The 25,927-nt window shown below is 43.6% G+C and overlaps 1 protein-coding gene across 1 annotated transcript; it reads right to left on the bottom strand.

Moving 5' to 3' along the window:
* Positions 1–1,675: 1,675 nt before the first annotated feature.
* LOC120024906 (cytochrome b-c1 complex subunit Rieske, mitochondrial) lies at positions 1,676–6,045 on the bottom strand. Its single transcript, XM_038969271.1, has 2 exons — positions 5,780–6,045; positions 1,676–3,019 (listed from the first exon to the last, which is right to left on the bottom strand). The coding sequence occupies exons 1-2, from the start codon at positions 5,988–5,990 to the stop codon at positions 2,409–2,411; spliced, it is 822 nt and encodes a 273-aa protein (XP_038825199.1). The 5' UTR covers positions 5,991–6,045; the 3' UTR covers positions 1,676–2,408.
* Positions 6,046–25,927: the final 19,882 nt, after the last annotated feature.

The raw sequence follows: 25,927 nt of genomic DNA, 5'->3' as shown, positions 1-25,927 counted from the left end.
GACATCCCATGTGATATAATTAAGCAATAAGGCCCAAGGTGGTGTGGTATATGGCCAATATACCACAGCTAAGGGCTGTTCTTAGGCACGACGCAAAGCGCTCTTAGCCGTGGTATATTGGCCATATATCACAAACCCCCGAGGTGCCTTATTGTTATTATAAACTAGTTACCAATGTAATTAGAGCAGTAAATATAAATGTTTTGTCATACCCGTGGTATACGGTCTGATTTACCACGACTGTCAGCCAATCAGCATTCAGGGCTCGAACTACCCAGTTTATAATCATATATCAATCACACCTGAAGGGCAAAGGGGCATCTGGCAGGCAGAGTTGACATGGCACCAGTGAGCAAGCCTGTGTCTGGCCGGGCAGGTGGCCTGTCAGACTATCAGGAACAGAGGTCACTCTAAGCAACAAGGCAGAGGGGGTTGTACTGTGGCGAAAGCCATTAGATAATTAAACCACACGTACAAGTGTGAAGTTTTCAAGTTTTAGAAAAAATAAAAGTCATCTGAAACCTTATTGTGCAGAGGAATTATCTTCTTTCTGTTGACAGGGAATGCTATCTGAAAAGCTACAGCAGTTGCTTCTTTTCTCTATAAAATAGGCATACAAATAGATGTTCCATTATTATACATGATATGATATGTAAATAAAGTGCATTCTACAAGATGGCTTGGTTGGGAGCGATTATCTATTCTCCCCTGATCCTTTCAGCTCCACCCAGGAGAATGGGCAATTTTGACCTAAAGAATGTCAGGCATCTGTCAAAATACAGGGAAATCTTTAAAAAAAATAAGGCATTGGTTAGAGGCCTCCACATATATTATGATGTGAAAGGGTTATCAAGAAGCTGTCCCAACAACGTGGATGCTTTAGAGAGCACAACATCCAGCAACATTACTCATTTGGCATTCTGGCAATTTGCTATAGCCTTCTCCCTAACATAAGTTTTACCAACCAATCAGCAGTATGAATGCCAGTGGGGAATTTTGTGTCAATGTCACACCCAAAACCTTTGTTTCATCAGACAACGCAAAAACAAAATGTACAATAGATGGCAATTTACAACCAATATCATGTGTAGTTATTGGAGTCTTTGTGGAATTCCAAGGGGGACATTTCTTCAAGGTTGACCCGAAACAGTAACAGGTCACGTCAATCCTATTTAATGTACATGGACTGCAAGGAATCCATCGGGATAAAATAAATACGCACATAGGCAGTTATGCATAGCTTGTCTCTGTGGCCCCGGAGAGAGGAAGACATCAAGCACTTTATTATTAGCTGGTTATTAGTCAATGAAGCGTGGGAATGCCAGGCGGGTTGGGCAGCCATCTCTCTCCTAATCGCCAGAGCTCTTAGTCAAGACCACCTCAGACACCAGGCTTCTCTTCATACCAGACTATGACACACCTTGAGCGGTTATCCTTATACATAAGTAGCCAATGTCACCCATTCATTTTGAGGAACTAAACCGGACCGTAGTTTTGCCTTGTATGTCAAATCAAATGAGGGTTCATGTTATTAACCCAGCCTGATCTGAGGTTTGCTTGAGCAGGTGCATCGGAAATGTTCAAATGCCATTCAGACTATAGAGGCAAGCTGCTGCTGTGTACTGCACTTGCAACCCAGCCTGAGCTGCAAACTGTAAATAGCACACAAAAGGAATAGGATTTTCTGTGAAACATTTATTAGCTTAACATGAGTATACATTTGTACATAACTCTGTAGGCAGGATAGCTCATTAATAGAAAAATGTAATGTGACTGTTCTGTTGCTTTAGCATTGATTTAAACACTCAATGCCTTCGTCAGCGCCCACTGACCCCTTTTCTTTCTTGTATAGAATGTCATGTTAATCTATGTGACGGCGACCGAAACAAAACAGGGGTAATCGATAGGAATAAAATATACAAGCTCTCGCAATATTACCATTAAACAACTTTACCTAGCACTCTAAAACATCCCAACAAAATCTGAGACAAAACCTTTCCCGTTTCTCTCTGAAACTGAACATAAAGCCACCATTCACGACATTAACCCTTGAGAATCACCTTCGGACACAATTGTAGGTAACTGTCTGTAAGCAGGTGTATGTTTCTGGGTCAATCCCCTTGTACCTGCACTATTAAAACATCCTTACTATTAGTATGCTATTCCATGCTAAGGCGAAATAAACCCCATCATTAATTTACAACCCAGGTCATATGTTGGTACAGTATTAGATTTAGCTGAGATTGGGAAATAAATAACATGAGGTTTTCAATCAGATAAAATGTAAATTTATTACTTACAATATACCACCCTGAAATATTCCACCCTGAAACAGAGTTTATGCCTGCTAATGGATGGAATAATGAGTCAGACAGAAACATACTGATCTGTGATCTCAGTCCAACAATTTAGCCTACAATTACTGTGTCCTCATCTGGGAACTCATAGTAGGGCACCTCCAGGTTGAGTGGGGCTGGGCCTTTCCTGATGCGGCCAGAGGCATCGTAGTGAGAGCCATGGCAGGGGCAGTAGTATCCTCCATAGTCACCAGCATTGGCGATGGGTACACAGCCCAGGTGGGTGCACACGCCGATGACAATGATCCATTTTGGGTTGGCGACGCGGTCCTTGTCGTGCTGGGGGTCACGAAGCTCAGCCATATCCACAGCTTCCTCGACGGCGATCTCTTTCTCAGACCGGTGGCGGATGAACAGAGGCTTGCCCCTCCACTTGAAGGTCATATTCTTGCCCTCTGGGATCTCTCCCAGCTTGACCTCGATCTTGGACATGGCCAGGACATCAGCTGAGGCACTCATGGAAGAGATAAACTGTGTGGCCACGGTCTTGGCTGTGTAGACACCCACCACGGCTGTGGCCCCGGTGACAAGGTAGGAGAAGGTCTTCCTGGACTCGCTGCTCTCCTGAGAAGATTTATTGGGGTCAAGCAACTCAGGCCGACGGTAATCGGAGAAATCTGGCACCTTGATGTCAGTGTGAGCGAAGCGGACTGCAGCTTTTGCTGAAAAATAAAACAAGTTGTCCATTAGATAAACAATCCAGAGAGTACTAAGAGATAGACAATGGCATGTGATAGGAAAGTACCAGGGGCACATTATAGCAGCAGATGCATCCAAGTCAATAGCTAATTAGATAGAAAATGTATGAACAGATTGTTTAAAAGTCAAGTTTAAATATTCAATAAAGTAGCTAGCTAGCAAGCTTTCTGATAGTTAGCTAGCCCATTAGCCGGGGCGTATTCAATATGTCGTGCAACGGAAACCGTTTAAAAACCAAACAGAGCAAACGTAACGAAAAGGGACCTTCCTGAATTTGTCCAACAGAAACCCTTGTTTCATTGCAAAACGTTTTGCAACAGACTAAACATTTTACAAATAATTGTATGTAATGAATACACCTTTGGCCTACATGTAGTTAGCTACGAACTCCCTAGCTAAAATGTAAGGTTAAACTAGTGACCAACAAAGCACTCCTCACTCTATCTAGCAGACTCCAACTCTACCATTACACTGGTTTACACTGAGCTGCATTGGGGTCAGAATGCAATCATGGTTACATTAAGACACTGGAAACGGCGTTAGGAAAATCAAATCACATTTTATTGGTCACATACACATGGTTAGCAGATGTTAACGCGAGTGTAGCGAAATGCTTGTGCTTCTAGTGCCGACTATGCAGTAATATCTAACAAGTAATCTAACAAATTCAGAACAACTACCTTATACACACAAATGTAAAGGGATGAATAAGAATATGTACATTTAAATATATGGATGAGCGATGGCATGCGGCATAGGCAAGATGCAGTAGATGATGTAGAATACAGTATTTACATATGAGATGAGTAATGTAGGATATGTAAACATTTTTAAGTGCCGTTATTTAAAGTGACTAGTGATCCCTCAATGTAAACATCATTAAAGTGACACCTTCATTAAGTCCGTTTATTTAAGTGGCCAGTGATTTGATTTGATTCTTCATGTTAGTGATGGCTGTTTAACAGTATAAGCTGTTTTTCAGTCTCTCGGTCCCTGCTTTGATGCACCTGTACTGACCTCGCCTTCTGGATGATAGCGGGGTGAACAGGCAGTGGCTCGGGTGGTTGTTGTACTTGATGATCTTTTTGGCCTTCCTGTGTCATCGGGTGCTGTAGGTGTCCTGGGGGGCAGGTAGTTTGCCCCTGGTGATGCGTTGTGCAGACCGCACTATCCCCTGGAGAGCCTTGCATATGAGGGCGGTGCAATTGCTGTACCAGGTGGTGATACAAACCGACAGGATGCTCTCGATTGTGCATCTGTAAAATTTTGTGAGTATTTTAGATGACAAGCCTGTTGCGCCTTCTTCACCACACTGTCTGTGTGGACCATTTCAGTTTGTCTGTGATGTGTACGCCAAGGAACTTAAAACGTTCCACCTTTTCCACTACTGTCCCGTCAATGTGGATGGGGGGTGCTCCCTCTGCTGTTTCCTGAAGTCCACGATCATCTCCTTTGTTTTGTTGACGTTGAGGGAGAGGTTATTTTCCTGACACCACACTCCGAGGGACCTCACCTCCTCCCTGTAGGCTGTCTCGTCGTTGTTGGTAATCAGGCCTACCACTGTATTGTCATCTGCAAACTTGATGATTAAGTTGGTAGCATGCATGGCCACACAGTCATGAGTGAACAGGGAGTACAGGAGAGGGCTGAGAACGCACCCTTGTGGGGCCCCAGTGTTGAGGATCAGCGGGGTGGAGATGTGGTGAAGGTAGGAAACAACCTGGGGGTGGTCTACCTCAATGCATGGATGGAATATGTCACTGTACTCAATTATACCTTACTCCACACTGATACATTGAGAAGACTGAGAATACTGTTTCGTGCTCATGCTAGCTAGCAGTAGCCATTATGGAATGGCAAATCACTTTGAACAATAAAAGAAGCTGATTGGAATGGCTGTGACAACCAAACTGGCTGCAGCGGCTACTGCTAACTAGCACGAAGACAAAAAGGGCAGTTTTCTGGGAAAACAAGCAGTATTTCAATCTTCTCGATCTATCAGTGTGGATTAAGGTACAATTTGGAGTGCAGTTGCATATCCCATCCTTGCATAGAGGTAAGCTTTCTAACCAATATCTCACGCCAGCTCCATGGTGCCTTAATATATCCATCATTGCGTTCTGACCCACAGTGCAGCTCAGTGTAAACAAGCTTAATGGTAGTGTCGGAATCTGCTGGCTAGCATCTCTAAGACCCACCTGAATGGGTTATGTAATGTTATCTTAACTAGAATTATAAAAATACGACATTACTACATCAGTAAAGGTAGCACAAGCAGATGGCTAACTATTTAGTTTGATAACCAGGTTGTGACCCCACACTGCAGTCAGAGTTTCTAAACCCAGAGGCGCAACATCGCAAGACTTCGTGGAAAGCTTGCAAAACAGACCAAGCAGACCACCACCTACAAGCATGATCTGGGATTTTTATTGGAGAAGCAGTTTCTGCCCATCTTCATACTGTACGGTATTTGCTGCAGTGCTAACCTTGTGCCACCATACTGCAAGTTAGATCCTAGCCTCGTTCATCATGGCCACCCCACTTACTTACCTAGCAAGTAAACGAAATGTTTGTTCAAATATTATTATAACCAATCAATATCTGAAATGAATTGTACTTCTAACATCTTATGTCAATGACTCTTCCACAAGTAAAACAAATAACCCGATTATTAACGTTAGCCATTAGATGCTGTTAGCTAGCTAGCTTGCTTAGCTACTTACCATTTATGCTAACTGATACTGCCGGCCCAGTCTTGGGGCTCTGACCGTTCAGGGACTCGCGGGTTAGGAAAGGTTTCTTCGTGTCTACCAACACGTTCTCTCCCTTTACAACCACCCCTGGAATAAGTGCTTTGAGTGGTCCAGCAACTGCATAGTTCGTTGCCTGCAAGTATGGGGAAAATGCCCCCGAACGAGCGGCAAGGGACATCATATTTTAAGCGAGATAGGCTCCTTGCAATGCTAGCTAGCTACGACCTTGCCTGGATTGTGCGCAAGCGCTGTCTGCGTACGCAACACGTCAAGTTACGAAATGACGTCGGTCAGAAGGTTTACCTTTTTTACTGTGATGGGCAATATCTAATCCACTCTTATTTTAGGGAATTCTTATCTGATTAAAATACTTAGGACTTTTCTGACATTAAATTGTGTTATGTATTTTGTTTTACACTACTACATTGTTCAAGTTGTGAGATAACTAAACATGGCCAATCATCATTTGCATAAGCTAATGCCCTTTGATATCACATTAGGACCTGCATTTAATAATTATTCTCACCATGCAGAAAATTACAAAACATTATGCACAGCTGCTATTTGTAGAATGGTTATACACTGACTTCCTAAGTGGTGACATTATTAAAACATGTATTCCAAATACATCTTCGTCCAAATGTAGTCCCCTGTCATGCATTGAAGACATACAATTAATTCATGAGTAAACTAGGTAGCTAGCTAGCTTACTTGCAATGATTGAGTCCAAAATGTAAACATAGCTGGCAACATGACTTTGTAAGCTTTGGCTGTTATGTTGCTAGGTAAAAACTCTCGTGTGTGTCTGTCCCATTTTGTTTCTGCAGGCTGATGCAGAGTCAGAGAAGAAAAGGTGAAACTCTATATATACACCAACATCTTTGGCTGAAGTTATTGGAGAGATGTGCTGTGCATGATACCGTAAGTAAACGTTTTAGCAGAGATGAATAAGGCCTGGAATACTATACAGTTTCTTCCAAGGGAATGGACAAAATGTGAAAGAAAGATGTTTGGCAAGCTGCAATCCTTTAGCGAATCATGCAGTGTCACTTTTAATTCTAAATTGCTGATGCATAACTAGCCCAAGATGTACTGTTAAGGAGCGTCAGCACTGTTGTACACATTAGCCGCGCAGTCTTCAATGCTTCAATTAAGAACCCAAGAGCTAATGCATAACTGAAGGGCACCGGAGTCCAATGAAGGGGTGATTTTTTTTAACCATCAACAATGAACTGAAGGCCTTTGAGAGTTCCAAACTGTCATTGGTCCATGATAATGAGAATGCTCAATTAGTCTGATGTTCAATTAAGTCTAATGTTAGCTCAGCATCACCTTTTTTTTTTTACTCCGATTTCGATCTTGTCTCATTGTTGCAACTCCCGAAATTCAAGAAAGTGTACAGAATTATATAGAGGCCTTATTGCATGGAACTTCCTTCCATCTTATATTGCTCAAATAAACAGCAAACCTGGTTTCAAAAACAGATAAAGCAACACCTCACGGCACAACTCCTCTCCCCTGTTTGACCTAGATAGTTTGTGTATATGCATTGATATTTAGGCTATGTATGCCTTTTTAAAAACTGTATGTAGTTCTGTCCTTGAGCTGTTCTTATCTGTTGATGTTCTGTATTATGTCATTCTGTATTATGTTTCATGTTTTGTGTGGATCCCAGGAAGAGTAGCTGCTGCTTTTGAAATAGCTAATGGGGATCCTAATAAAATAACAAATACCCAACTGGCTCTGGAGGTGAAAGTCAAGTCACGTGTCTTCCGAAACGCGCTTCTTAACACCCGCCCACTTAACCTTGAAGCCAGCCGCACCAATGTGTCGGAGGAAACACAGTTCACTTGACGACCGAGGCCAGCCTGCAGGCGCCCGGCCCGCCACAAGGATTCGCTAGAGCGCGATGAGCCAAGTAAAGCCCCCCCGGCCAAACCCTCCCCTAACCCGGACGACTCTGGGCCAATTGTGTGCCGCCCTATGGGACTCCCCATCACGGCTGGCTGTGATACAGCCCGGGATCAAACCCGGGTCTGTAGTGACGTTTCTAGCACTGCAATGCCCCAGACCTCCAGGGGTCCCCTAACCAAAGATAGCATAATGTAATGACTCTCTCTCCTCTCTCAGTTTAGCCCTGATGTATCGCCATCAGAGATTGGCATCTGTCCAGTACCACAGTGCACAGCTGAAGCACGAGCAAGAACTGGTTGATATGAAGGGACAGGTAGAGAGAACCGGGCCACTAGTGACAAAAGCAGAACATGAAAACATTCTGCTAGCCAATGAACTGTGTTTGAAAACTGAACAATTAAAAGTAATTGCAAAAACGTATGATGATGAACGAGCACAAACTCTTCAACAAAATAGTTTTCTACAGGAACAACTCGATCTAGCCAGAACTAAATACGATGAAGTCCATGCCAAACTAGATAAATATGTTGAGCTATCTACAAACAGGAGCGTGCAACTTGATAACATGCAGGCAGTTTTGATGAACGTTACTCAAAACAATAATGTTTGAGTCCAAATGCTGCAGACCAAAGACGATCAGTTAATGAACACAATGACCAAGTTGGATGACAAATCAGCAGAACTCACTGAAGTCGCTGACCAAATGAATGATGAGGAACTCAGGTGATGAAGATGGAAATATTGATTTCTAAGCAAGCGGAGGAAATCTCATCACTGAATCTCTCGCTCCGTACTCAAGACCTCTACCTGCAAACTATGACAGATAACACTCACATGTCTAAATTCAGTACTCTAAGTGCCCAAGTGGACTCTGCTATGCAGCAGAATACCTCCCTTAGGTACCATCTGCAGGAATTCCAGAAAAGTCACGCTCTACAGCGTGAATACCCAACCAAGCAACTGGAGCATTGAGAGATGACACACAACAACAGTTTCTGCCACGAAACCACGAGACCAATACCCACCGCGGTCTAAATAACTGGAGAGTACGTCGCTATTCGAAACGACTACCACTACAATCAACCTCTTTTCACCATGAACAGAAATGACACATCATGTCATTGTGAACAACCACTCCACTTTGTGGGGAATATGACCACAAAACGCAACACAAACAGTCCATAAACAGTCATGGAGGACTGCTTAACTTGTGAAGCGCTAATTGATTTGGGCTCGACAATATCGCTCGTCTCTCAAACATTATTCAATGATCTCAAAAGATCTTTGAAGCCAACTAAACGTTGGTTAAAAAAGGAACGATGCACCTCTACACTTCGAGGTTTCACTCAAATATGGTCATAGGTCACAGTGCCATCTCCACTGACCACACTGTCTTCTCCTAACGCTAGCTGCAATGCAGTCATCCACGAGGGGTTTCTGTCGACAGCACCAATTGGGCAAAAGACGCTTGGAAACCTCTTGGTGCAGAATCCAACCCAAGGAGATATTACAATATCTCGTCACATTCAATCAGCAAACCCGATTGACCTTTATTTTCATGATTCCGAGCCAGCAGTCTCTGTGAATGAGCAACTTCCCTCCTCCTTGGAGTCGTGCAATACTGTAGCTGAGATGAACTTCTCTTGTCCTTCGGACACTTCCGCAAGCCCTGCGGCCACCACAGGAATAAAAGCATCGAGTGTACTCTGCTTCCGATTATACATTTTCCTCTTTGCGGGGGACTGAAACCCCTTACAATGACACCAGTGGTGTCAGTCCCACAACTGACCCGATGATTCCCACTGGTGAAACACTGTGCGATTTCGCAGACAGATATCCTCGTCTCATTTCGCAGGTACTGGATAGGTTGCCACACGTGGACACTGTAGTGACTGACAGGCCTCGACAGCCTCTGAGCGTTTTGAAGCACAAACACCAGGAGATTTGTTTGAAAGGTTACAGCCAATCTAATAACAACGCGGCTGCTGACAACTCGTACAAAGGGTCCGACCTTTTCGTGTGTGCCTCGGATACCAACACCAACCTCTGGTGGGGGGGAATACTAGCACAAACCCATGAGGAGCATTTTCAAGGCCAGGGGGAGGTCGAGATTACATGCAACACTGTACGAGGCCGCCAGAGCAGAAAACAAATCTAGCTGTGAACTTCCCTGTGAGAACAGAGAGGAGCGGACAGGCCCCTCGACGGATAACCTTAGAACACATCTAAGATATCACTGAGGTGTACCACACCGGTCGGAAAATAAGTCCAGTGGGCTTTCCACCTCCAAAACAAATGGCAACAATAATCATTCCTTGCCATGTGTAGTTTCAACTACCATGCAACTAGTAAGACGCTCTAATAAATCGGTATGATAACTGGTCCCATTGAGTACCAGGACCAATGCCAGCACAGTTAGTCCAGCTACAATCAGTAAGAAGGTTAGAGACCTCACAAGTCAAATTGCTATTGATAACAGCGACAGAGGAGTTTGTAATCACTCAGATTGCAACATGTGGAAGGGAATCTCCAAAACACTCTTCTTGGCATGGTTAACACACATGCCTCTAATAAATAGAATCCTCCATTCAGTAGGAAAGTTATTAGAAGTCATGAACCATGATCCCACCGCCTACGACTGGTTCAGTGCTTAGAGAGTACTTCCGTCGTGAGGTTAGCTAGCTCCTCAGTGGAGAACATAGCTATGAAATAGACTCTTTCATACCTATCACCACTATAATGGTGTAAGACACAGTGACTTGTAGTAAAACTACAACAGGTCCCCTTAACACACAGTTGAAGTCGGAAGTTTACGTACACCTCAGCCAAATACATTTAAACTCAGTTTTTCACAATTCCTGACATTTAATCCTAGTAAAAATCCCCTGCCTTAGGTCAGTTAGGATCACCACTTTATTTTAAGAATGTGAAATGTCAGAATAATAATGATTTATTTTAGATTTTATTCCCAGTGGGTCAGATGTTTACATACACTCAATTAGTATTTGGTAGCGTTGCCTTAAATTATTTAACTTGGGTCAAACGTTTTGGGTAGCCTTCCACAAGCTTCCCACAATAAGTTGGGGGATATTTGGTCCATTCCTCCTGACAGAGCTGGTGTAACTGAGTCAGATTTGTAGGCCTTCTTGCTCGGACAGGATTTTTCAGTTCTGCCCACACATTTTCTATAGGATTGAGGTCAGGGCTTTGTGATAGCCACTCCAATACCTTGACTGTGTTGTCCTTAAGCCATTTTGCCACAACTTTGGAAGTATGCTTGGGGTCATTGTCCATTTGGAAGACCCATTTGAGACCAAGCTTTAATTTCCTGACTGATGTCTTGAGATGTTGCTTCAATATATCCACATAATTTTCTTCCCTCATGATGCCATCTATTTTGTGAAGTGCACCAGTCCCTCCTGCAGCAAGCACCCCCACATTATGATGCTGCCACCCCCGTGCTTCACGGTTGGGATGGTGTTCTTCGGCTTGCAAGCGTTCCCCTTTTTCCTCCAAACATAACGATGGTCATTATGGCCAAACAGTTCTATTTTTGTTTCATCAGACCAGAGGACATTTCTCCGAAAAGTACAATCTTTGTCCCCGTGTGCAGTTGCAAACCGTAGTCTGGCTTTTTTATGGCGGTTTTGGAGCAGTGGCTTCTTTCTTGCTGAGCGGCCTTTCAGGTTATGTCGATAAAGGACTTGTTTTACTGTGGATATAGATACTTTTGTACCTGTTTCCTCCATCATCTTCACAAGGTCCTTTGCTGTTGTTCTGGGATTGATTTGCACTTTTCGCACCAAAGTACGTTCATCTCTAGGAGACAGAACGTGTCTCCTTCCTGAGCGGTATGACTGTTGCGTGGTCCCATGGTGTTTATTCTTGCGTACTAATGTTTGTACAGATGAACATGGTACCTTCAGGCATTTGGAAATTGCTCCTAAGGATGAACCAGACTCGTGGAGGTCTACAATTTATTTTCTGAGGTCTTGGCTGATTTCTTTTGATTTTCCCATGATGTCAAGCAAAGAGGCACTGAGTTTGAAGGTAGGCCTTGAAATACATCCACAGGTACACCTCCAATTGACTCAAATGATGTCAATTCGTCTATCAGAAGCTTCTAAAGCCATGACATCATTTTCTGGAATTTTCCAAGCTGTTTAAAGGCACAGTTAACTTAGTGTATGTAAACTTCTGACCCACTGGAATTGTGATACAGTGAATTATAAGTTAAATAATCTGTCTGTAAACAATTGTTGGAACAATTACTTGTGTCATGTACAAAGTAGATGTCATAACTGATTCGCAAAAACTATAGTTTGTTAACAAGAAATTTGTGGAGTGGTTGAAAAACGAGTTTTAATGACTCCAACCTAAGCGTATGTAAACTTCCGACTTCAACTGTATGTCTTGAGGTCGGCATCAATTCTTACTGACCTCCAGGCATTGACTTGGAAATAGACTCATTCTGAACAGGTTGCAGCCGAACAGGATACTTGGTTTTCTTTTCATTGGCACGTGCGCTTGTGTAAGCATAAATGCACACGTACAACGGAACATTTATTGAGGATTTATGCTAGGACCGCTTAAGGGTCTGAGCAAAATACCAGCTTATTTTTAAAATATACACTGCTCAAAAAAATAAAGGGAACACTAAAATAACACATCCTAGATCTGAATGAATGAAATATTCTTATTAAATACTTTTTTCTTTACATAGTTGAATGTGCTGACAACAAAATCACACAAAAATTATCAATGGAAATCAAATTTATCAACCCATGGAGGTCTGGATTTGGAGCCACACTCAAAATTAAAGTGGAAAACCACACTACAGGCTGATCCAACTTTGATGTAGTGTCCTTAAAACAAGTCAAAATGAGGCTCAGTAGTGTGTGTGGCCTCCACGTGCCTGTATGACCTCCCTACAACGCCTGGGCATACTCCTGATGAGGTGGCGGATGGTCTCCTGAGGGATCTCCTCCCAGACCTGGACTAAAGCATCCGCCAACTCCTGGACAGTCTGTGGTGCAACGTGGCGTTGGTGGATGGAGCGAGACATGATGTCCCAGATGTGCTCAATTGGATTCAGGTCTGGGGAACGGGCGGGCCAGTCCATAGCATCAATGCCTTCCTCTTGCAGGAACTGCTGACACACTCCAGCCACATGAGGTCTAGCATTGTCTTGCATTAGGAGGAACCCAGGGCCAACCGCACCAGCATATGGTCTCACAAGGGGTCTGAGGATCTCATCTCGGTACCTAATGGCAGTCAGGCTACCTCTGGCGAGCACATGGAGGGCTGTGCGGCCCCCAAAGAAATGCCACCCCACACCATGACTGACCCACCGCCAAACCGGTCATGCTGGAGGATGTTGCAGGCAGCAGAACGTTCCCCACGGCGTCTCCAGACTCTGTCACGTCTGTCACATGTGCTCAGTGTGAACCTGCTTTCATCTGTGAAGAGCACAGGGCGCCAGTGGCGAATTTGCCAATCTTGGTGTTCTCTGGCAAATGCCAAACGTCCTGCACGGTGATGGGCTGTAAGCACAACCCCCACCTGTGGACGTCGGGCCCTCATACCACCCTCATGGAGTCTGTTTCTGACCGTTTGAGCAGACACATGCACATTTGTGGCCTGCTGGAGGTCATTTTGCAGGGCTCTGGCAGTGCTCCTCCTGCTCCTCCTTGCACAAAGGCGGAGGTAGCGGTCCTGCTGCTGGGTTGTTGCCCTCCTACGGCCTCCACGTCTCCTGATGTACTGGCCTGTCTCCTGGTAGCGCCTCCATGCTCTGGACACTACGCTGACAGACACAGCAAACCTTCTTGCCACAGCTCGCATTGATGTGCCATCCTGGATGAGCTGCACTACCTGAGCCACTTGTGTGGGTTGTAGACTCCGTCTCATGCTACCACTAGAGTGAAAGCACCGCCAGCATTCAAAAGTGACCAAAACATCAGCCAGGAAGCATAGGAACTGAGAAGTGGTCTGTGGTCACCACCTGCAGAACCACTCCTTTATTGGGGGTGTCTTGCTAATTGCCTATAATTTCCACCTGTTGTCTATTCCATTTGCACAACAGCATGTGAAATTTATTGTCAATCAGTGTTGCTTCCTAAGTGGACAGTTTGATTTCACAGAAGTGTGATTGACTTGGAGTTACATTGTGTTGTTTAAGTGTTCCCTTTATTTTTTTGAGCAGTGTATATTTTACCCTGAGGCCTTTGGCTCTACAGCTACCGTACTCACCAGTATCTCCCCAGGGGTCCATAGGTCATACCTGCAGACTGTCCGAAGCTGGTGTCATACATCTGTAGACTCATCATGTAGTTATCAACTTAGGATAGTGCCCTAAGCAACACACCGTGAATTAGGAACGCCCTAGATATGACATCAGACAATGCCATGATAGGGGCATTTTGCCAAGACCTTGGACGTATATAGAATACAGTTCAATTAGATGATTAAGGTGTGGTAACTATATTTTGTATATCTTTTGTTTATGCTTTTATTCAATTTTGTTTAATTTTATTTGACACTTAGGAAGTGATAGAACCATAAACAACTTTCCCATACAACCATGAGTTAGTGCCACAACGCCGCTCATTATGGGGAAGAAATGTAATTATATATTTCGTGACTGTGTTGTTAACATCTGCCTAAGTTACTGCCCAGATCTACCAGCCTGGACGACCAGACGACAGGTCCAGAACGGCGATCCCCAACCTGGACATCCACTGCCCATTCTTGTGGTGGACTGATCTGTTGGCAGAAAGCCAGGCTAAACTACCAGAGGGGGACCACAACAGCAATCACCAACAAGTACATCTCCTGGCCATTCTTGTGGTGGTTTGCAGCTTTCAGAAAGCCTACCAGGGTGAATCACCAGAGGGGGACCGCAACGATGATCCACAACCAGGACATCCCTTGGTCATTTTTATGGTGGGTTGCAACTTGCAGGATAATTCCAAGATTGAAACCACCAGAGGGGGAATGTCATGACTCTCTCCTTGGTGAGGATCAAAAGGACCCATCAGCTAGGCCAATGGCTGACAGATAGCCAAACTCTCTCTCCTGGGGATGTTGGCCCGGTTTTATGACTTAACAACCAGATTGTAAATACCTAGCAGAAACTCTCCCTTTGGCTCTGCAGTATTGAGAAGGAAATGTCTGAGTGTTACAGAGAGACTCTTGCCAAAGAACTTAAACATCAAACAATGAACATTGGGACAAAATACTTCAACTTCCAAATGTTGGTAATGATGTGAAATGGATAATGGAAAATTAATGTCTATTTTGTGATGTCATTAAAATGATCAGAAAGACTGTATAACAAGATAACTGTAACTCTGAAAGGGTACACATCCTAGTTATCAGGTTTGTATCCAAATATAAAATAAATGATTAAGTATAAAGAATAAGTTTGAAAAGATAGAATTTAGACTTCTAAATGAGATAATTGCTTTTCATATAAACCTGGGCCAAGTCAGTAACCACGCCCCCGTGAGCACAGAAGTTGTGTCAACAGGACGGAACACCCTCCAAGGCCAGAGTGCTTTAACGGACTCGCTGAAGAATTAACATATTAGACCAGACAGCGTGGAGCGGTGGCTACACGGCTGGAAATGGTTAAAACTACAAGACCAGAAAATGTTAAGATCCTCTGAAACACTTGACAAGTGACGAATGTGAAGACTAGACTAAAACATGCACCGCCTGCATCTCTGCATGTAACGTAGTCTAGGACAATTGACCAAGACGAGAGGGAAGGACAAATTCGTCTTACCATCATAGGTACAGTGCCTTGCAAAAGTATTCATCCCCCTTGGCGTTTTCCTATTTTGTTGCATTACAACCTGTAATTGAAATTGATTTTTATTTGGATTTCTTGTAATGGACATACCCAAAATAGTACAAATTGGTGAAGTGAAATGAAAAAAATTACTTGTTTCAAAAAAAAGAAAAAAAGAAAAGTGGTGTGTGCATATGTATTCACCCCCTTTGCTTTGAAGCCCCTAAATAAGATCTGGTGCAACCAATTACCTTCAGAAGTCACATAATTAGTTAAATAAAGTCCACCTGTGTGCAATCTAAGTGTCACATGATCTGTCACATGATCTCAGTATATATACACCTGTTCTGTCAGCAACACCACTAAGCAAGGGGCACCACCAAGCAAGCGGCACCATGAAGACCAAGGAGCTCTCCAAACAGGTAAGTAAGAAGTACAGATCAGGGTTGTGTTATAAAAAAATATCCGAAACTTTAAACATCCCAAGGAGCACCATTAAATTCATTATAAAAAAAATTGAAAGAATATGGCACCACAACAAACCTGCCAAGAGAGGGCCGCCCACCAAAACTCACGGACCAGGCAAGGAGGGCATGAATCGGAGAGGCAACAAAGAGACCAAAGATAACCATGAAGGCGCTTCAAAGCTCCACGGCGGAGATTGGGGTATCTGTCCATAGGACCACTTTCAGCCGTACACTCCACAGAGCTGGGCTTTATGGAAGAGTGTCCAGAAAAAGCCATTGCTTAAAGAAAAAAATAAGCAAACACGTTTGGTGTTCGCCAAAAGGAATGTGGGAGACTCCCCAAACATATGGAAGAAGGTACTCTGGTCAGATGAGACTAAAATTGAGCTTTTTCGCCATCAAGGAAAACTATGTCTATATCTGGCGCAAACCCAACACCTCTCATCACCCCGAGAACACCATCCCCACAGTGAAGCATGGTGGTGGCAGCATCATGCTGTGGGATGTTTTTCGTCGGCAGGGACTGGGAAACTGGTCAGAATTGAAGGAATGATGGATGGCGCTGAATACAGAGAAATTCTTGAGGGAAACCGGTTTCAGTCTTCCAGAGATTTGAGACTGGGAAGGAGGTTCACCTTCCAGTAGGACAATAACCCTAAGCATTCTGCTAAAGCAAGACTCGAGTGGTTTAAAATACTTTTCCCGTGGTGCCCCAAGTTCTTAATGAGTTATTTGCTACATGATGAATTTAATCGAGTAATAATTAAACGGAGTAGGTCATTATTTGTAGCAGTCATCACATTAGTGATAGTCAGGTCACGACAATAATATAGTAAATATGTAGAATAGCAGGAAATTAGCTTTACAACTGTAAAATCTTATTTTAGCCTCATGGCAAAATGTGCACATATTTGATGGACATGGGAATGAAGGAGTGCTTATACCTGTTCAGCTTACAAGTAGGGACCCTATAGTGTCTGCCTGAGGGGAGGAGGGGAGGAGGGACCCTATCGCATCTGTCTGAGGGGAGGTGGGACCCTATAGTGTGTATGATGAGAGGAGGGACCCTATAGCGTCTGTCTAAGGGGAGGAGGGACACTATGGTGTCTGTATGAGGGGAGGAGGGACCCTGTAGCGTACGTCTGTCTGAGGGGAGGAGGGACCCTATATCAAATCAAATCAAATGTATTTATATAGCCCTTTGTACATCACCTGATATCTCAAAGTGCTGTACAGAAACCCAGCCTAAAACCCCAAACAGCAAGCAATGCAGGTGTAGAAGCACGGTGGCTAGGAAAAACTCCCTAGAAAGGCCAAAACCTAGGAAGAAATCTAGAGAGGAACCAGGCTATGAGGGGTGGCCAGTCCTCTTCTGGCTGTGCCGGGTGGAGATTATAACAGAACATGGCCAAGATGTTCAAATGTTCATAAATGACCAGCATGGTCAAATAATAATAATCACAGTAGTTGTCGAGGGTGCAGCAAGTCAGCACCTCAGGAGTAAATGACAGTTGGCTTTTCATAGCCGATCATTAAGAGTATCTCTACCGCTCCTGCGGTCTCTAGAGAGTTGAAAACAGCAGGTCTGGGACAGGTAGCACGTCCGGTGAACAGGTCAGGGTTCCATAGCAGCAGGCAGAACAGTTGAAACTGGAGCAGCAGCACGGCCAGGTGGACTGGGGACAGCAAGGAGTCATCATGCCAGGTAGTCCTGAGGCATGGTCCTAGGGCTCAGGTCCTCCGAGAGAGAGAAAGAAAGAAAGAGCGAAAGAGAGAATTAGAGAGAGCATACTTAAATTCACACAGGACACCGGATAAGAAAGGAGAAGTACTCCAGATATAACAAACTGACCCTAGCCCCCCGACACATAAACTACTGCAGCATAAATATTGGAGGCTGAGACAGGAGGGGTCAGGAGACACTGTGGCCCCATCCGATGATACCCCCGGACAGGGCCAAACAGGAAGGATATAACCCCACCCACTTTGCCAAAGCACAGCCCCCACACCACTAGAGGGATATCTTCAACCACCAACTTACCATCCTGAGACAAGGCTGAGTATAGCCCACAAAGATCTCCGCCACGGCACAACCCAAGGGGGGGGCGCCAACCCAGACAGGAAGATCACGTCAGTGACTCAACCCACTCAAGTGACGTACCCCTCCTAGGGACGGCATGAAAGAGCACCAGTAAGCCAGTGACTCAGCCCCTGTAATAGGGTTAGAGGCAGAGAATCCCAGTGGAGAGAGGGGAACCGGCCAGACAGAGACAGCAAGGGCGGTTCGTTGCTCCAGAGCCTTTCTGTTCACCTTCACACTCCTGGGCCAGACTACACTCAATCATATGACCCACTGAAGAGATGAGTCTTCAGTAAAGACTTAAAAGTTGAGACCGAGTCTGCGTCTCTCACGTGGGTAGGCAGACCATTCCATAAAAATGGAGCTCTATAGGAGAAAGCCCTGCCTCCAGCTGTTTGCTTAGAAATTCTAAGGACAATTCGGAGGCCTGCGTCTTGTGACCGTAGTGTACGTGTAGGTATGTACGGCAGGACCAAATCGGAAAGATAGGTAGGAGCAAGCCCATGTAATGCTTTGTAGGTTAGCAGTAAAACCTTGAAATCAGCCCTTGCCTTAACAGGAAGCCAGTGTAGGGAGACTAGCACTGGAGTAATATGATACATTTTTTTGGTTCTAGTCAGGATTCTAGCAGCCGTATTTAGCACTAACTGAAGTTTATTTAGTGCTTTATCCGGGTAGCCGGAAAGTAGAGCATTGCAGTAGTGTAACCTAGAAGTAACAAAAGCATGGATTCATTTTTCTGCATCATTTTTGGACAGAAAGTTTCTGATTTTTGCAATGTTACGTAGATGGAAAAAAGCTGTCCTTGAAACAGTCTTGATATGTTCGTCAAAAGAGAGATCAGGGTCCAGAGTAACGCCGAGGTACTTCACAGTTTTATTTGAGACGACTTTACAACCATCAAGATGAATTGTCAAATTCTACAGAAGATCTCTTTGTTTCTTGGGACCTAGAACAAGCATCTCTGTTTTGTCCGAGTTTAAAAGTAGAACGTTTTCAGCCATCCACTTCCTTATGTCTAAAACACAGGCTTCTAGCGAGGGCAATTTTGGGGTTTCACCATGTTTCGTTGAAATGTACAGCTGTGTGTCATCCGCATAGCAGTGAAAGTTAACATTATGTTTTCGAATGACATCCCCAAGAGGTAAAATATTAAGTGAAAACAATAGTGGTCCTAAAACGGAACCTTGAGGAACACCGAAATGTACAGTTGATTTGTCAGAGGACAAACCATTCACAGAGACAAACTGATATCTTTCCAACAAATAAGCGTCTGTCTATAGCGTCTGTCTAAGGGGAGGAGGGACCCTATAGTGTCTGTATGAGGGTAGGACCCTATAGCGTTTGCCTGAGGGGAGGATGGACCCTATAGCGTCTGTCTGAGAGTAGGACCCTATAGCGTCTGTCTAAGGGGAGGAGGGACCCTATGGTGTCTGTATGAGGGGAGGAGGAACCCTATAGCGTCTGTCTGATGGGAGGAGGGACCCTATAGAGTCGGTCTGATGGGAGGAGGGACCCTATGGTGTCTGTCTGAGGGTAGGACCCTATAGTGTCTGTCTGAGGGGAGGAGGGACCCTATAGTGTCTGTCTGAGGGGAGGAGGGACCCTATAGTGTCTGTCTGAGGGGATGAGGGACCCTATAGTGTCTGTATGAGAGTAGGACCCTATAGTGTCTGTATGAGAGTAGGACCCTATAGCGTCTGTATGAGAGTAAGACCCTATAACGTCTGTCTAAGGGGAGGAGGGACCCTGTGGTGTCTGTATGAGGGGAGGAGGGACCCTATAGCGTCTGTGGGAGGGGAGGAGGGACCCTATATAGTATGTATGAGGGGAGGAGGGACCCTATAGCATCTGCTTGAGGTGAGGAGCTGATTCTCGGAGTGAAGTACATTGGAGGTATCTGAAATAATTTCCTGTGCTTGTCTGGTAACGGTCTGCTCAGAAATAGTCTGCACGGAGGGATGTTGCCTCACACCCATGTTTGTATGCAGTTTGGGATTTCAGTAGGACTGATCAATTGCAAAACCAGACTGTGATGCCATATCTGGGATACTCTCTATGATCGCATGGTAGAACAGAAACATTATTTTTGGTCAACTCCAAAAACCCTGAGTCTACAGTACATAGGAAATAGAGGCGTTGTTGGACTCTGGAGCAGACACTCTCTACTTGGACCTTCCAGCTCAGCACATTGTCCATCTGTACACCCAGAGACTTGAACGAACTAACCTGCTATGTTGGCATTGTGAACAACCACAGGTGCGTGGACGCCGACAGATTTTGGGTCAAACACAATCGCCTCCGTCTCCTCTGTTTTCTTTACATTAAAGGATGAAATGGTGCTCATCACACCACTGGACAAACCTTTGAATCTCTGAACTGTACACAGTAGTATCAGCATCTTTATGCATCAGACCAAGAAGGTCTGTATCATCTGAGGACTTGGCAATATAGTTTTCAGGATTACTGCTAGTGCATTCATTTGTGTAATGTGTGAATAAGATGGGCGAACTCACACAACCTTGGATGGCCCCCATGCTAATGTCTCTAGCCACAGATAGTGTATCATAAACTCTAACCTGTTGGGTATGGCTAGTCAGGAATGAGTGGTACCACCTGATGGTATCGGGGTTAACACTGCTTTAACTGGCTGTGTTGGACACGTGGCTGTATTGTGTTAAACACTGAACTGAAATCAATAAATAACAGTCTAGCATTGGCCTTGGGGTTTTCCAGATGCTTAACAATGAAATGCACTATGGTGTTGATTGCGTCATCAGTCCAACGACTTTGCTTATAGGCAAATTGATAAGGATGTAACCCATGGTTCACGTCTGAACGGAGCAAGCACAACACTTTATTACGATGGGGGTCAGAGCAACAGGTCTGTAGTCATCATTTTCTTTTGGACAAGGCTTTTTGGGGACTGGAAGGATATTGGCCTTTTTCCACAATGTGTAGAATAGCATTATACAGCTGTAGATTTATTCAACACAAAAAGGTTGGTACCCCGGGGCCCCAAATGTGGTAGCCCGGCCCTGTTTGATCCATATGATGCAGGCTACCCAACATTAAATCCTTTCTATTTCAGGCAGCACTTTCCTCACTGCCCACTAAAACTAAAGGCTATTGACATTTCTAATCTATGAGCATGCAGTGGAGCTCTAGTTCTCGCAACACTGTATCTGTCATATCACACTTGACATTTGGCACCGCTGCTTCCACAAGCAGACTTCCTATTACTTTCACTGGCAAAAAGAAACTCGGACGTCATCAAGACACTGTCTCTCTGTCTGGCTTTTCAGAAATCCCCCTTTTAAAATAGCCTTACAATGGAATGTGTCTTTTTTTACATATGATGGTAATGTTGAACTCTCCATTGTTCCTATGTCAAAGGAAAACACCGTCACACACTTCCATTCACACAAACATCGGTTTGTCTGGCCAGTAGTTGGGCACACATCGCCGTGCAGACTTACAAATGTGTAGGTCTGAGCATTCGTCGCTTCAGGGAGCTTGTGGACTTCCTGTCCTCGAGCCGTGGTAGCCAGAGAATGTAATCTCTTAAAGAGGTAATCCCATTGGGCCTTTAACAGACATACTAAGTCCTTGTACCCCACTGCTACTCCTACGCAGCTCACAGCACATTAAAAGCTGACAGCTACTGTAACCTTTGACCCTCAACTCCAGTCCCATGCCGGTCTCCCACTGATGTATTCTTCTGACACAGCTGGACACAGCAGAGAGGACAGGATTATGCCACTTTTGCTTTGTAACAAATGACATATCTGGACAGTCCCAAAAGTACCACTTGGGCAAACACTCACACACACTTTGTCATGCCCAGTTCCAGCCAGTAACTTCATAGTGTTTGCAATTAAACACCTTGTCTCTTCAGATTCAGTGTGATAATATGTGGTGAATTCACATTTCAAAAGCACTTTACAATGCCAATATACTGTAGGTATCTGGAGAAAAGGACATGCAAATCAATGACCCATGTTACCGAGCAGAAAAAATGAAAGTGAACATTGGGTCAATGACTTTTTACATTTACAATGCCCATAAAGCTGCTACCTGGAGTCTTCTTGAAGCTATTCATAGATTTTTTATTTAAAGCCACTTCAAGATAATGATTACCCATCACATTTTGGTCACGTAGCCTTTATATCCTAATATGATGAATCATGTATCGTAGGGGACCAAATGCATTTTAATCAGTAAAGTCCCTTCAGTATCGATCACCCGTTGAGGAGATATTGTGATTGCGGAGGTCTGTAGTCGATGTGGCACTGAGGGATAATCGGTACCTGCACAAATATAACATCACTTTTAATTGGACTGTATGCCTTCAAGTCTAAGTTAGGCCAGCTTTTAATTCCTTCAAACTTCCTTTGACCATGAGGATTCAGTTTTCTCAGAAGAAACCACAAGGAACCTGAATATTCCACCAAATGTTTAGTGTAGTTTGACATGATTGATGATTAAAATATGTTGTTAGTCATACTCTATTAATCAAATGACTTCATGATATTTTTATACAGAGATGCAATTTCTGTAAGCAGATAATGCTCAAAGAGAGTGTGATGGCACACTTCAATAGAGCTATACAGAGTCCAATTAACTGAGTGTTACACATAGAGTTTATCTCAATTCAAATCTGACACCGCAACAGATGTCTTTTTCACAGTATTTCAGGGCAAAACTATGATGAGGGAAATGATGGTTGAACTCATCCCTGATTCTGTTGGTTTATCTGTGTCACCAGACAAGTATGATCATTCATCTGGGTGTGTCACTCAACCACCCTCTCTAAATTATAATAGACTTGTCATCATTTCTGGAGATGTCAAAAATATTTGTGCTAGCAAAATGAAATATCCCAACTGTCTCACAATCTGTTGACACGTTTTTAAAAAATTAAGTTTGTTTGGACTTAGCGTAATAAACTTCCCCAAATGTACTCCTACTTTATATCCACCTATTGAAGCTCTTCACCTGGAAAGCCAGTACAAAGGGTTGGGTGCCAGGTCACCCAAGTTATTTGATAAATGCCTCATATCTTTGCAGCGTTGACTGGTTCTGCTTAGCCGTGGCTCAGATAATGTCATCCACTGTGTTAGAATATTTTTCCACCCGAAAGGCGTGGTTCTGATACTTCAGTCTGCCAGATGCCAGCTCTTATGACTTGCAGTCCCCTTGCACCTCATCACCAAACACCTATACTACTGAAGTGACGGGACAGAGCAGAAGACCCGATGCAGCTGTCTCCAGTGAAGGGAGTCTGATGGCCTTATCTTGGGGACAATGGCTTTAAGGCTGGGAGGTTTGTTCATCTCCGTATACTATCTAAGGAAACAAACAGACAAGTGAACAAGGGAAAAAATTACAAAAGAGGGGGGTAAAGAAAAAGAAAACACTGGTATCAAATTAATTTGTGAAAAGATGATAAAGAGTCACCGTGGGATGATTTGAGGAAAGTCATAATACCTTTTTTTTGCGTTGTGAAATAATAGCCTAGTTAGGTAGTTTCATAATTCTTTGTAATTTTTTATATTTAAGATGAGTAATGTGTTTGAAGATCGTCAGATACTCAAGCCAGATGTTTTGTGTGTTTCTTTGTGTCAACAGTAATGAGTTAATTGGTTTAACTAAAGACTCGGAAGGGTTTTAATGTACAGTTGAAGTCGAAAGTTTACATACACCTTAGCCAAATACATTTAAACTCAGCTTTTCACAATTCCTGACATTTAATCCTAGTAAAAATCCCCTGTCTTAGGTCAGTTAGGATCACCACTTTATTTTAAGAATGTGAAATGTCAGAATAATAGTAGAGAGAAGGATTTATTTCAGCTTTTATTTCTTTCATCACATTCCCAGTGGGTCAGAAGTTTACATACACTCAATTAGTATTTGGTAGCATTGCCTTTAAATTGTTTAACTTGGGTCAAACGTTTCGGGTAGCCTTCCACAAGCTTCCCACAATAAATTGGGTGAATTTTGGCCAATTCCTCCTGACAGAGCTGGTGTAACTGAGTCAGGTTTGTAGGCCTCCTTGCTCGCACACGCTTCTTCAGTTCTGCCCACAGATCTTCTATAGAATTGAGGTCAGGGCTTTGTCATGGCCACTCCAATACCTTGCCTTTGTTGTCCTTAAGCCATTTTGCGATGTTGCTTCAATATTTCCACATAATTCTCCTTCCTCATGAGGCCATCTATTTTGTGAAGTGCACCAGTCCCTCCTGCAGCAAGCACCCCCACAACATGATGCTGCCACCCTCGTGCTTCACGGTTGGGATGGTGTTCTTCGGCTTGCAAGACTCCCCCTTTTTCCTCCAAACATAACGATGGTTATTATGGCTAAACAGTTCTATTATTGTTTCATCAGACCAGAGGACATTTCTCCAAAAAGTACAGTCTTTGTCCCCATGTGCAGTTGCAAACCGTAGTCTAGCTTTTTCTATGGCGGTTTTGGAGCAGTGGCTTCTTCATTGCTGAGTGGCCTTTCAGGTTATGTCGATAAAGTACTAGTTTTACTGTGGATATAGATACTTTTGTACCTGTTTCCTCCAGCATCTTCACAAGGTCCTTTGCTGTTGTTCTGGGATTGATTTCACTTGTCACACCAAAGTACGTTCATCTCTAGGAGACAGAACGTGTCTCCTTCCTGAGCAGTATGACGGCTGCGTGGTCCCATGGTGTTTATACTTGCGTACTATTGTTTGTACAGATGAACGTGGTATCTGCTGGAGTTTGGAAATTGCTCCCAAGGATGAACCAGACTTGTGGAGGTCAAAAAAGAAATTCTGAGGTCTTGGCTGATTTCTTTTGATTTTCCCATGATGTCAAGGAAAGAGGCACTGAGTTTGAAGGTAGGCTTGAAATACATCCACAGGTACACCTCCAATTGACTCAAATGATGTCAATTAGCCGACCAGAAGCTTCTAAAGCCATGACATCATGGCAAGCTGTTTAAAGGCACAGTTAACTTAGTGTATGTAAACTTCTGACCCACTGGATTGGGATACAGTGAATTATAAGTGACATAATCTGTCTGTAAACAATTGTTGGAAAAATTACTTGTGTCATGCACAAAGTAGATGTCCTAACCGACTTTCCAAAACTATAGTTTGTTTAACAAGACATTTGTGGAGTGGTGAAAAACGAGTTTTAATGACTCCAACCTAAGTGTATGCAAACTTCCGACTTCAACTGTATGTTGTACTTAAGAGTCATTTAAAAAAATTGACACACTGCTTATTGTTCAGACATCCCTATGGAGTAGCTACCGAAATAAACAACCAAAAATCTCCAAGGATTTTTGGATGTTTTAACAATATCAACAGCAATCTCCCCAATAACTTACAATTATAAAAATAATACTTAAGCTGTTGCCTACATTATTATTGTCAGTTTGAGTTTGGCCATCATACACCTCAACCTCTGAGCATTCACCTGTTGCTCATTCTTTTTTCTGTTGATGTCAGACTGAATGATAGCAGGTAAAAACTCTTTCTCATTCTGTCGTGGGAAGTGGAACTACATTTCTTTGGAGGGCCAGACCTAATCACAGCTTATAAAATGACAACTTCTCCAGGATCAGAGTTGCTGGGTCTTAGAGAGAATCACTTGGGTCAAAACTCATTCCAGGCTGTAGAACCCTTTACAAAGAGTTGTGGGTTGGCCAAACTCAGGGAGACAGCACGCTATATTGAGTACATTTGTTCAACTTTCCTTTTCGATTTCAGTCTTTGCTCTTTCCCCAGTATTTTATTAGCTCTGTACAAATCTTTTGATAAAACCCAAGGCACTCTGAGCCACAGCAGTGTGAGTTTTATAGACCCACAGTGGGTTTCTGTGCT

This window comes from Salvelinus namaycush, chromosome 30 (genome assembly GCF_016432855.1).
Source record: "Salvelinus namaycush isolate Seneca chromosome 30, SaNama_1.0, whole genome shotgun sequence".
Classification (NCBI taxonomy): domain Eukaryota; kingdom Metazoa; phylum Chordata; class Actinopteri; order Salmoniformes; family Salmonidae; genus Salvelinus; species Salvelinus namaycush.
Note: the sequence above shows the minus strand (reverse complement) of the source record. Positions and strands in the feature narration are given on the sequence as shown.

Excerpts from the sequence above, each read along its gene's own strand:
- LOC120024906 (XM_038969271.1), bottom strand. The coding sequence starts at position 5,990 with ATGATGTCCCTTGCCGCTCGTTCGGGGGCATTTTCCCCATACTTGCAG. Across the intron at positions 3,020-5,779 it reads AGTATCAGTTAGCATAAATG|CAAAAGCTGCAGTCCGCTTC; the intron begins GTAAGTAGCTAA and ends TTTATTTTTCAG.